Genomic DNA, 13,006 nt, shown 5'->3' with positions numbered 1-13,006 from the left:
AAACACTTGAAGCAGGTAACTTATAAAGAAAAGAGGTGTATGTAGCTCACAGTTCTGAAGGTTCAAGGGCCTGAGGCCAGCATCAACTTTGGACTTGTGAGGACCTCATGGCAGATGGCCTCCCAGTGGTGGGAGCTTGTGTGACAAAGGGAGTGTCCACATGGCAAGACAGGAAACCAGAGCATAGGGAGGGGCCCCATTCTTTTTATGGCAAGTCCCTTGAGATAACTGACTGGGCCTCACAGAAGTACATCAATGCCTGCCAGGGGTGATACTCTCAGTGACCTCACACGAGGCCCCACCTCCTGGAGGTTCTACCATATGGGGTGGGGGGCGGGGGTTCCAGAACATGAACCCTTGGAAGACAATCTCAAACCATATTTTAGGAAACCATAGTCACCCCTGATCTCCAAATCCAAATTGCTGCAGAACCTGAAACTCTGTAAGCACCCACATGACACCCTGAATGGGAAGTTCCACGCCTGAGCTCCTGTGGGAACCTTTGTTTCATGCACAACACTGTTAAAATATTCTATTATATCATCTTTAGCCTACATGTAAAAGGCGATGGGAGGCATAAACAAATCTCATGTTTTGACTTGGATGCCAGCCCCCAAGGTACCCCATTTATGTATATGCAAATATCCCCCAATCCAAAAGCAACCCAGAACCTCTCTGGTCCCAGGCATTTCTTGTCAGGGGTAGTCAGCCAGTGTTGGAAAGGAGGTGCCTTGGTTTAAGACGTCGGGGAAGAGTGGAGAGTACGAATGAAGGGAGCCTTTCTTTCTTGCTGAAGTGTCACCGTTCATTTATAGACCCACGGACGTTCATGCCAGGTGTGTGTTAAATGGAACTGAGAAGTAGGGGTGAGGCTCAGGGGTAGAGCACTTGCCTAGCTTGGACGAGGCCCTGGGTTTGAGCCCCAGCCCTAAAAAAAAATCAATAAATATGGGCTGGGGTTGTGGCTCAGAGGTAGAGAGCTCGCCTAGCATGCGAGAGGCACTAGGTTCGATCCTCAGCACCACATAAAATAAAATATATTGTGTCCACCTATAACTAAAAAAATAAATATTAAAAATAAATACATAAATAAATAAATAAAGCAAGCCATCCCCTCTCAGAGGGCAGCATGTGGCATATCTTCATTTGGATGTATCTAATAAATATTTATTTAGTTGTTTGGGAATATTTTAAGATGACTGATAGCTGCCACTGATTGACATGAAGACATTGATAATGAGCTGAGTCAGTCAATGGGGCTAAGTGATCTCCTTCTGCTTGTGATGGTGCCTGCTTATCTGTTAGGGAAGAATCCGCTTAACATGGCTTGTTATTAACTGTGACTTTCTTTCTTCCAGCCCCTTACCAACATGAACAGTTTACTTCAGGCAGAATTTCTAACCTTCTTTCTCAAAAAAATTCACAAGTCAAAATAACCAACCTGAAATATCATATTTCCACTGGGAAAAAACAAAAAAGGAAAAACTGAATCTCCAGTTTCCTTGTCCCACCCGCCCCATAGATTTTTATTAGTGCTTTTGTTTTCTGCTCTGTGCCCGAGTTCCTTGAGTCCATGTAAAGAGGAATACAGATTTTACTGCTACACCTTCAGACGGGAATCAGGTTTCTCTTCTATTTGCCCCTTCAAATTATGAGACCAGGCATTTTGCTTGATGTCTTTAATAACTCCTGTGATGCCTTATAAACCACTTATTAATAAGTTTCCTGGTTCTGTTCTGTGCCGTCTACATTTTCTGGACCCAGGGTCTTCTCTGAGGGAAATGCACTCCACTAACCAGATTGAGCCCAGCTGCGTAGATACTGATACCTACTCTAGAAAGGAAGGGCATTCGTCTGGTGTGATGGGTTTTCAGTAGCCCTACAGTGATTTCATAGAATATATGTTTTGCGAATTTACTGTGAAATAATCATAAATGTGTCCTAAGTGGGCGGGGCCTACGTTGCAGGAGGGGCACTCCCTGTGCTAAGTAAGAGGGGAACCCCCTGCCCCGAAAGAGGAGGGAATGGCTCCCGGCCTTCCCTGGCAGTGTTATTGTCTTCTGTTGAATTACCTTAGTGGGAGGGTTTGGCCTTGTGCCGGGGAGGAAGCCGGTGGCCCAGAAAACAGGGCTGGGTTTCTTCTGCAGGCCCTGTCCTGAGAAGCCCTGTGGTCATGAGCAAGTCACTCTAGGTCTCCAAGCCTCTGCTGGATTCCTGCCCCCACTGTCAAGCTCCCTCTTGACCCAGAGCTGCAAGACCTGGGAGTGATGGTGGCTGTGAAACCCTTGTGCAGACCGGCCCCAAGGACTCTGCGCGTGGGGGGCCGCCGCTGGAGACCTCAGCTATGGTCTTCCCTCTGGGCAGCCTTGGTCCATGGCTTCCCTGTCGCTTGGCTGCTGCTGCCGCTGCTGCTGGGGCCCCAGAAACTCCCTTCCCTGTGCCGCCCTTATCCAAGGCCACTTTGTCTCCCGTAATCGGTTTAGGCAGAATGACCTTGAGAACTTAGCAGCAGGCTGTTTTCCACCAGAGACAGCGATCCCTCCTGCGTTAGGCTCGCGCCCAGGAGGCGCGGGTACTGCCGGCATCCAGGCGGCCCTTGGTGGGAGCCCGCCCCTGGGTGTTGGTGGATCGGGAAAGGAGGGAATATCCTGATCGATGAGGTCACTGGCCAAGGGCCAAGACGGGCCAGACAGGCCGACTAGCTCTGAAGTTCTGGCTCCCTCCTTCCCTGGGTACGTACGTTTATACTCAGAAAAAATAGCAAACCCAGTAATAGTCGCTGAAAACAAACAAGCCGGAGCAGAAAGAACGTGGACTCGGGAGGCACTAGCTAATCCTGTGGCCTGAAAACAGTTCCTTGACCTCTTAAGCTTCATTTTCCTTTTCTGAAGTAGGGATTTTATAGAATATATGCTTTGCAGATTTACTGTGAGGACTCGGCGGGATAATCTGTGTCAAACTCTGTGGCCGACACATGCCAGCCCTGACTGTCCCCTTACAACGCTGCTCCTTGAAAGAGCCGGTTGAGCTTGCATTCAGGAGAGCTCCGCATGCCCTGGCCTTCGCCCTGAGGTCACTTAAGGGTGCATTGCCCACCCGGCTCTGGTCACTGCCTCACCTTCCAGTCCTGTTATTGCTCAGCTACTCGAGGTCAGTGGGTTTGAGGTCTTCTACCCACAGTTCCCTGGAACCTCTCAGGATCTTCATTTTCCTTGGAAATGGAAGGTGGATCCAGAGAGCTCTCTGGCCTCTTCTGTTCCAGCAGCACCAGCCCCCAGCTGCCACGTGAGGTGGGTGGACACAGGAGCACTGACCCGGACATGGTCAGATTCATGTGGTATCTGACTTCTGGCCTGGAAATCTGTTGCCTACCACCTCCCCCCGATATGTCTTGGTCCTGCCTTCTAGCCAGAGAAAGGGTGGGGGAGGGCTGGCCAGGCAGGCCTGTCCCCTGAGTGAGAGCAGATGGCCACAGAACCTGGTGGCGGCGGTGGTTCATCCACGGTGTAGAACCCAGTGAGCTTAACTGGTAACCCAGAGTTCGTGGGGAGGATTGGTCTCCGCTCACCCCCATTTAAAAACCCTGAGTCTGACTACGGTTCTAGAAAGCTGTGGAGCTAAGAAGGGCCCTGTGGCTGAGGTGTCTCCTGTCATTCCCTATCCTGGCAGATTAAGGCTGACTTGGTGACCGGCTGGTTATTGCTGGAGCACCAGCTCTGAAGGGCCATTGAGCTGGTCTCATGGTCTGAAACCAGCATCGGATCGCTTCTTCCCAAGGACAGAAAATTCCGACAGCTGTTCACCCTGTTGTCAGGGTGCTTTATCTGTGAATTGCCAGCCCCACTTCCACGTGGCTCTGAGAACAATGAGGCGTGACGTGGAGGTGACAGGGACAAGGCACGGAGAGGGCTTTGGGTATTTTTCCAGTTTTGATTTTTCTCTGCGTTTTGGTTTTTCTTGGCGTTCAGGATTTCCTTTATTTCGGGAGGCAAAAGAGGGTCTAGAATTTGAATCTTGTCTTTGGAAATCAGACTTTGGCTAGGCGAGCAATCCTCCGTCATGGGATGGAGAGCTGAGGCCCTAGGTGGACAGGAAGTGTGTCTGGGTGGTCCCTGCGGCTCAAGGATGAAGAAGGATCAGAGTGCCAGGACTCGGCCCCAGGAGTTAACGGCCGCGTGGAAAGACAGGAGACTATTGCAAAACTCTGAGCAGGGGAAATTTGATGTCACACATGCCAAATGCACAAGCACATGAGAAGTGAGGTCCCACAGTTAACCAGGTGGTTGCTGGGGAGGATCAGTGGAGTCGAGCGTCTCTGGCGGGCTTGAAGGCCCTGTCCTTGGGAATGGATCTCCGGACACTGCCTGGAGTTTTACAAATGAGCTTATCCCACAGGGCATGATTTGCCCAAAGTCACAAAGCAAGTTAATGACAGAATTAGAGATAGAAGCCAACCCCCATCTGTTTCCTCAAGCACTTTGTACTCCAAATCGAAAAATCCACGTGGAACAGGAAAGTTTGGTGAGCAGAGCTGACATGGCTTCTGTTGCACATGGAGATCTGGAGCACCCGAGAAAAGGCTTTTGGCTGTGGTCTCATTCGTGGAGAAAAGGAGAGAAGAATCCGTGTTTTCTGACACTCAGAATCAATGCGGTTGTCTGAATGGCCTCAGAATTTCTGTGCCACTTCATGGACAACAAAAGGCAAAGCTATTTAATCTTGTGAATTTAATTTTCAGAATTTTTTTTTTAAACAGATAAACAACTGGATTAGGAATATAAAAAGTGAGACCTCAGATATCTGCAAGCAGAAAAGCAGAAGAAATGCTAAGCAAATGCAGGAATGTCTCCACTGTCTAGGAGAAAGATAACCAAGGTTTTATTTTGTGTAGCCATTCCTCACTCAAAACCACAGTGCCATTTTAAAATTTGAGTCATCAGAATTTGTCTTTGAGGTCCTACTGTATCCTAGGATTGTGTGGAGTTTTGCAAAAAGGGTCAAAGAAATTATTATCTCACATGACAATGGCTGATAACTGCCGAAAAGACTACAGTAATGGAGAGTACATAGCAGAGAAGGCACTCTGGGCCTTCTCAGTATGCAGGCGTGGGCTGCACAGGATTTAGAAAACAGGGCAGGAAGGAGGGTGAATTAGTCCATTTTCTGTTGCTATAACATAATACTTGAGACTGGGTACTTTATAAAGAGAAGAGGTTTATTTTGCTCACAGAAAGTCCAAGATTGGTCAACTGCATCCGCTTGGCCTCTGGTGAGAGTCCCCCTGATGGTGTTACATAATCATGGCTTGCATCAGGACAAGAGGACGTGAACACAGGGTGAGAAGGAAGAGTGATTCAGGGGCCAGGCTTGCTCTTTTTATAACCACTTGCTCTATCAAGAGCCAACTCACAGCCAGGAATGGTGGCATATGTCTGTATTCCCAGCGACCTGGGAGGCCCAGGCAGGAAGATTGCAAGTTCAAAGCCAGCTTAGCAATTTAGCGAGACCCTGTCTCAAAATAAAAATAAATAAATAAAGAAAGAAAAGAGGGCTGGGGACATAGCTTGGTGGTAGAGTGCCCCTGGGTTAAGTCCCCAGTATAAAAAAAGAGAGAGAGAAAATAAATAAGTAAATAGATAAATAAATGAAAACCTTCCAGGAGTGCGGCATTGATCCCTCAGGAAGGCACTGCCAGGGACCTAATTGCCTCATGACCCCTCCTTTTACGGGCGCTCAGCTTGTCTGTTCAGAGCTGACTTGCCCAGGAATCAAAGAGCGGCTTCTCCATCCTCCTCAGGGGAAGACTTGGCAACAGGGCGGGTGTGACAGGTCGTCATTCACTTGCCATCAGCAGCGTCTGATGTCACCAGGGCTGAGAACTGGCGAACATGTGCCCCAAGTGCTGCCGCCGCAGGATTCGCCAGCTTTGGAGTCCTTTCCTTCCCGCGCTGCCACAAGTCACATCTTAATCAAAACCAGGAAACATTAAAATAATAACAATAAGTAGACAAGCGGATTGTAGGAAAGAAGAAGAAAGGATGCCCTTTCTGCCTAACAGTTTTGAAAATCTTCTAGATTGAATTTCTCACTCCTTTTTCCAGTTGGGAAACCAGTGAAACGGAAAGATTTTATAGAGGATTGGATAAAAAAAAAAAAAGTGCAGGTTTTACCTTTGCTCATAAAACAGAATGTGTGCCTGTCTCTTTTTCTGCTTCTCTAAGGACTGACTTAGGAGGAAGTATGATCCCAAAAAAAGGTTTAAAGCACGAAAACAGGGCAGTTTCCAGTTGTCCACGGGCTTTGCCTCTCGTTTTCAGATCCACAGTTAACAGAGCAGATGGCAGTTGCAGATAACTGGTGCTTCCTCCCGCGCCTGTGTGTTCCCATGAACTCTGAACTGAACAAGGTTTCGTCACACTCTGCTGACCTCGTGGTCCCTTGCAGGCTGTGGGTTCTCCCTCCACCTTTACTGTTTGTTCAGAAGGCCCCTGCCCAGGAGGGCGTGTCCCCGGGAGCGTTGCAGAAGAGGTCATTGCCGCAGAGCCACAGCAGCGCCCCAGTGTGTGCGCACAGGCACTGGGGGCACAGCAGATCTGTGGTTTTCTGTGACTCCAGAGGTCCGCAGTCGTATCTCCCTATCGCGACTTTCACCTGAGAGTAAGAAGACAGCGGTTTCCTAGTGTACGTGGGCTGAGCAGAGTCCCCCAGGTTCTGCCATATGTCAAAGTGATCCACAAAACGGTTTTCCTCATCCCTCTATATGAGTGGTCTCCCCCTATGTACCCAACATCATATTGCCCTATTTATGTTCTTACTTCTTTCTTATTTGTAATGGCTTTTCTATTTTCTTTCTGTCACTTTTCATAGTCTGAAGTTGTCTTGTGTGTGTATGGATATAACATAATGTCTTGTATAATATTTTCTGTATACTTATTTATTGCTCTCGTTCCCTCTCTAGAATGTTAGACTCCTGGGTGCAAAACTTTGTTTCCAGTACATAGCACATGCTCATTGTTGGCTGATTTAAAGATATATATATATATATATATATATATATATATGCACATACATATGTGTATATATATGTATATATATACGTATATACATGTGTGTGTGTATATAATGAAACCAGGTACGGTGTTGCACACCTGAAATTGTAGAGACTCTGGAGGCAGAGGCAGGAGGATCACGTTTGAGGCTCGCCTCAGCAACTTAGCAAGGCCCTGCCTCAAAAAATATAAAAGAACAAAGGACTAGGGATGTGATCAGTTGGTTGTAACTTCATTTAGATCAGTTATAGTAAGTTATTAGAAGAGCCCTAAATAACAGTTTAATATCTGAATAATCTAACAATTTTCCTGGAAAATAAAGATTTAAAAGTAATATTTATCATTTTATTTTCAAATATCCCTGACCCTGAAATCACATTTCTTTCTCCATTCATGATTCTGTCCTCCAGGACATTTTTTTAGAACGTCTTCTCAGTGCTGGCCTCTAGGGACAAAACTAACATGCTCCTCCTGTGGTCGGGGCTCATCCTCCACAGAGCGCTCACGAGGGACAGGCCAGGCCATTGGGTGCTGGGTGCTGGGTGCTGGTCAGTTCTGGCCACAGCGGAGACATGAGTTGGGGCTTTAAGGGAGAGCTCCTGAGCGGCAGCTGAAGTCAGCACTGGCCAGTTGGTGGAGGTGCCCAGTGTGGGTGAGCAGGGGCTGGGGCCGGGTGGGAGGAGCAGCAGGGGAAATGCCGTAGGAGAGGGGCGGAGCCGCTGGGAGAAACCCACAGAGGTTGGTGGGAAATGCCCTGGGCTTGGAGGTGTCTGGGGAAAGTCCCTGGAGGGTTTTAAGCAGGAAAGACATGATTGGAATTTTAGGGTGGGTGGGTTTTGATGTACTTGGAATTGAGGACCAGCCAGCCTTCCCACAAATTGCTTATCCATCTTCCTGTTTTCTGCCAGTGCTGAGAAGTGAACCAGGTGCTCTGCCACTCGGCCGCATCCCAGATCTTCTTATGTTTTGAGACAGGTTCTCACTAAGCTGCTGAAGCTGGCCTCAAACCTGCAATGCTCCTACCTCAGCCTCGCGAGGGCTGGAATTATAAGCATGAACCGCCATGTCCCTTAGCACTTTGCCACTTTTCAAGTTGCGGTGAACAGGGGGAGCCCCGGGCAACGCCATTCCCTCCCAGCGCACAGTGTGTCCTGTAGCACAGCGAGCTGGCTAAGTGACACTCCCAAGGAAGCCATCAGGGACGCTCCCTCTCCAGCGCACCATTTCTTTTTCCAATATCTTTTCTCCACCTCTTTTTCCCATCTTAGAACAACAAGGTCACGCTCTTCCGCCAGCTGCAGCAGATGACCTACAGCCTGATCGAGTGGCGCTCCCAGATCCTGTCTGGGACACTCCCCAAGGACGAACTGGCAGAGCTCAAGAAGAAGGTCACAGCCAAAATTGATCATGGGAACAGGTAAACTGAGGGTGCCCTTCACTGGAAACCTGGAAAATGACCACGCCTTCATGCTGAGGATACTCACTATTCCCAAAGAACATCTTTAAAAAAATTTTTTTGAATTTTAATTGGCACAATAATTGTACATAGGTGTGGGGAACAGTGTGGTATTTCCACACGTGGATACAATTTTGTGATGGTTTGATCAGCATAATTGGCACATCCACTCTTTATTGGGGGGGGGGGGGCGGGTACCAGGAATTGAATCCAGAGTCACTTAATCACTGGGCGCCATTCCCAGCCTTTTTTATTCTTTATTTTGGGACAGGATCTCTCGAAGTTGTTTAGGGTCTCGCTAAGTTGATGAGGCTAGCTTTGAACCTGTGATGTTCCTGCCTCAGCCTCCAGAGCCTCTGGGATTACAGGCGTGCACCTCCACGCCCAGCCACGTCCACCACCTTAAACAGTGATCATTTCTTTTTTGGGGGGACATTCAGAGTTCTCTAGTGGCTATTTGGAATATACCTACCGTTCATTGCTGCCAGCCATGGTCACCCTGCAGTGCTGTAAAGCACTACGTGCTTCTCCTCCTATCTGACTGCCCCCCTGTGCCTCCCCTCACCCCCACTCCCACCCTCCCCAGCCTCACAACAAACTTTTGATCTATGAGTGACCAGAGAATGACGCTTTCTACTCTCTTGGTGTCTTAGAAAACAGTTAGTTTCATTGAACATTTTTCACGGTCGCCTTGCGGTCCAGACACCGTGTTGGCCCTGCCTTCATGGTGCTAACACCTAAATAGAAAGCTCGGAGCTTTGGATGAGGCTGCTCTGCTGCCCCAGAAGCTGAAAGGGCCTAAGCACTGGAGCTGGCCCTCGGAGAGGCCTGTGACCGTGTCTGCGTTTTGCTCCAGCAGTGGATGCTAGCTCACTGTCAGGTTCCTTCTGTTCCTTTCCTTCTTCCCCTGGTTGGGACCCTGGCTTACAGTGATTGAAAACTGGCATCTCCAGAGCACCGAGAGGTGTTTCCAGCCAGCGATTATGTCTGCAGTCTGAAGTGCCCATCACTTCATTGATCTTCCGATTAGTTCAGGGAGTAGGTCCCAGCTGTCACTGCCTTTTGGGAAATGAGAAGTTCAGTCAGTTTATCCAAGTGGGTAGAGGCCTGGCATTCACGCCTCCCAGATAGCCCCTTCCCAAAGATGGCAGTGGGTCTCTAGTTAGCTTTTGTTGGGATCCGTATGGCATTGCATTCCGTTTTCCAAGTTTCTTCAACTTGTGGATACGTGATTTTCTTTTCTCAATACCTTTAATTCATTTCTCTAGCCTCGGGACTCTTTTTTGGGAGGGATACTGGGGATTGAATGCAGGGGCCCTCAACCACTGAGTCACATGCCCAAACCTATTTTGTATTTCATTTAGAGACAGAGTCTCACTGAGTTGCTTAGCACCTCACTTTTCCTGAGGCTGGCTTTGAACTCGTGATCCTCCTATCTTAGCCTCCTAAGCCACTGGGATTATAGGCCTCATAGACCTACTAAAATACAGCTTATTACCCTACCCATTTGTCAGCTGTATTCAGAAATAGCTGAAGTCAACATAACATACACATCCAGTCAGTATTTAGGAAGCACCTCCTTCGTACCCATTATATCTTAAGCCCTTATGAAGTCATGGCTCTTATTCCCATTTTATGGGTAAAGAAGCAGACCATGAACTGGGTATGCTGGTGCATGCCTGTAATACCAGTGATTTGGGAGACTGAGGCAGGAGGATCGCATGTTTGAGGCCAGCCATGGCAATTTTTCAAGGCCCTGTTTCAAAATAAAAAATAAAAAGGGCTGGGGATATGGGTGAGTGGTAAGATACCCCTGGGTTCAATCCCCAGTACCAAAAAATAAAAAAAGCAAAGAGACCCTGTGAGCATAAGTGGTTCTTTCAAAAATCACACACATAGTAGATGGGAGAGCTTCATTTGAACCCAACCCTCCTGACTCCCTGTCCCATGGTCCTGCTGATACTTGGGTTAGTTGGTTGCTCTCTCTGTCATTTAGTGTCAGAGGACTTTATAGAAAGCCAGCCAAGCTGGGAAAAGACATCTGTTTTAGTCAGCTTTTTCACTGCTGTGGAAAAAGGACCCAAACAGAACAACTATAGAGGAGGAAAAGTTTATTTGAGGACTCACAGTTTCAGAGGTCTCAGTCCATAGACAGCAGGCTCCATTCCTTGGGCTCAAGGTGAGGCTGAACTTCACGGTGGAAGAGTGTGGCAGAATGAAGCAGCACACGTGAGGATCAGAGAGCTGAGTGACAAACTCCACTCAACAAATAAAAAATAGATACCCCAAAGGCACATCCCCAATGGCCACCTCCTCTGGCCACACCTTACCCTCCTTCAGTGACCACTCGGTTAATCCCTTGGGATTAACTCACTGATTGGGTTAAGATTCTCACAACCCAGTCATTTCTCCTCTGAACCTTCTTGCCCTGTCTCACACGTGAGCTTTAGGGGATCCCTCACATCCACACCACCGTGGTGTCTCTCCATGCACACGTGCAGCCTCTGTCTCGGCTCTTGCCCCAGTGCCTTGGCCTGGAGTCCCCTCAGTCTCTGGCCCAGGATGTCAATGCCCCGCAGGTGGTGGCACACGCCTGCTTTCCCATCCCAGCCCTTGAAGGCAGCTCGGGAAATGAAGCTGATCTGACAGTTGCACCCGGGACCCAGTGTGAGCAGCCAGCAAGGCCCTCCTTCATGAGTCTGGGTGGCCCATGGGTCTGGCTGTGGTTGAAAGGAACCTGCCAGATCGGATCAGTGGACTGAGGTGCTGTGAAACAGCGAGGGGGCATTCAGGCACGTTCACTTTCTTCCCAGAGACTTGGCACTTCAGTGTTTTCCTGAGTGTTCTTGATGTTTAGACATCCCCGCTCCCAAGTTTCTGGGGCCTGGCATGCACACGGGGCGTTCCAATAGCAGTATTCTGTTACTGCCAGACTCCAGCTTCTTGGAAGAAGCAAAATTATTTCTACTTTTGTGTGCCTATTGGGCACCAAGGCTTGGCAGGGGCGATTCTATGGCCCTGGTCTTCCCATGCAGCAGCCAGAGCTGCAACTTAATACAGCCAGGTCTTCCCCTGCCAGCTGCTGCGATAGGGCTGACATTTATGGGGTGCCGTGTGAGAGATTGTATTCGGTACTTTACATGCATCGTCTCATGGACTTCTCCGAGAACTTGGAAGGGTTGGAAACATTTATAGATGAAGCAACCCAGGCTTTGCAAGATTCAGGGGTCACAGTGGTAGCAAGTATTAAAGCGATGCTTCAGACCCTAGACTAAATGACTCCAGAGCTGTGTTCTTTGGATGGTTGTGAGACCGACAACCAGGGCTTTCTTTATGGACCTCCTGTGAAACTGTCTTGAATTCAGTAAGGAAATCAGGGCAGGCCCTCAGATAATTGTGCCTTGGTCTTTCCTAGTCGCTGTGCCAAATCACAGAAGGCCAGGGCAGAGAGGCTCTGGGGAGAGGACTGAGAGTCCTCTGGGTTCTTTTATGAGGGCTCTTCCACGGACAGTCTGCCCTGGCGGGAGAGTAACTGCCTGGCTGCTCTCTCCTCTCCAGAATGCTTGGGTTAGATCTGGTGGTGCGAGATGACAACGGGAACATCTTGGATCCAGATGAAACCAGCACCGTTGCCCTCTTCAAGGCCCATGAAGTGGCCTCAAAAAGGATTGAGGAAAAGATCCAAGAAGAAAAGGTACACATTTCCTCCAATGTGAAGATTTTGGCTGCTGAGATTCCATTTTTGCTTTGGTTGTTGAACGAGAGGAAGGAAGTCATTGACAGCAGAAGTAGACACGTCTAGGCAGTCATTTGCCTTCTCATTATAAAGGAGAAACAGCAGAAAGAACGGCCCACTCTATATGTTCTGTTAAGGAAAGATTGCAGAGCTGTGTATATTCTAAGTGGAAAAAGCAAGGTGCAGGATGGTGTATACAACATGGTGTCATTTCTGTTTCAAAAAAGAATATACAGGGGGAAAAAAGACACGCTTATGTGTGCAGAGAGCAACCCTGAAATGATAGACAAGAAATTGATCATGAAAGGATGCCTCTGGATAATGAGGTTGCAGGGAGACTTTATTGTGTAACCTTTCTGTGTTTGGTGCATACGTTCCTATTTTTTTTTTTTTAGACTTTTTTTAGTTGTCAATGGACTTTTATTTTATTTTATGTGGTGCTGAGAATTGAACCCAGAGCCTCATGCATAGTAGGCAAGCGCTCTACCACTGAGCCACAACCCCAGCTCCCTATTTTTGAAAGTAAAAAATAACATTGAAAAATGAAGTGGAAGATTTTGAAAGTAATAACTGAACATTAAAGAAAAATTACCTGTAGAAAAACAGATGAGAAAAAGAGTCACCCACATCGTTACTACCCCAATCTAATCTTATTGGCATTTTGGTGTATTTTCCAGTTTTTCTGTTTTAATGAGTACAGATTTGTCTTGATTTTCTTTAGTTTATAGCTTTTATTTCTTTACCGCGTCATGATGATAGTTAACT

The 13,006-nt window shown here is 48.0% G+C and overlaps 1 protein-coding gene and 1 non-coding gene across 3 annotated transcripts in view; one reads left to right on the top strand and one right to left on the bottom strand.

Annotated features, from left to right (window-relative positions):
- The window catches only part of Dock5 (dedicator of cytokinesis 5), a 188,982-nt gene that overhangs the window by 79,843 nt on the left and 96,133 nt on the right, over positions 1 to 13,006 (top strand). For both annotated transcript variants that reach the window (XM_015499468.2, XM_048801569.1), the window contains exons 6-7: positions 8,318 to 8,466; positions 12,064 to 12,199. In XM_015499468.2, coding sequence (XP_015354954.2) covers positions 8,318 to 8,466; positions 12,064 to 12,199 — 285 coding nt within the window. The remainder of the gene's footprint in view (positions 1 to 8,317; positions 8,467 to 12,063; positions 12,200 to 13,006) is intronic.
- On the bottom strand, positions 12,674 to 12,746 carry Trnas-acu. The gene has a single exon. It is a non-coding gene; the product is annotated as a tRNA-Ser (tRNA).

This window comes from Marmota marmota, unplaced genomic scaffold, assembly GCF_001458135.2.
Source record: "Marmota marmota marmota unplaced genomic scaffold, marMar, whole genome shotgun sequence".
Lineage (NCBI taxonomy): Eukaryota > Metazoa > Chordata > Mammalia > Rodentia > Sciuridae > Marmota > Marmota marmota.
This window is presented reverse-complemented; position numbering and strand designations above follow the sequence as displayed.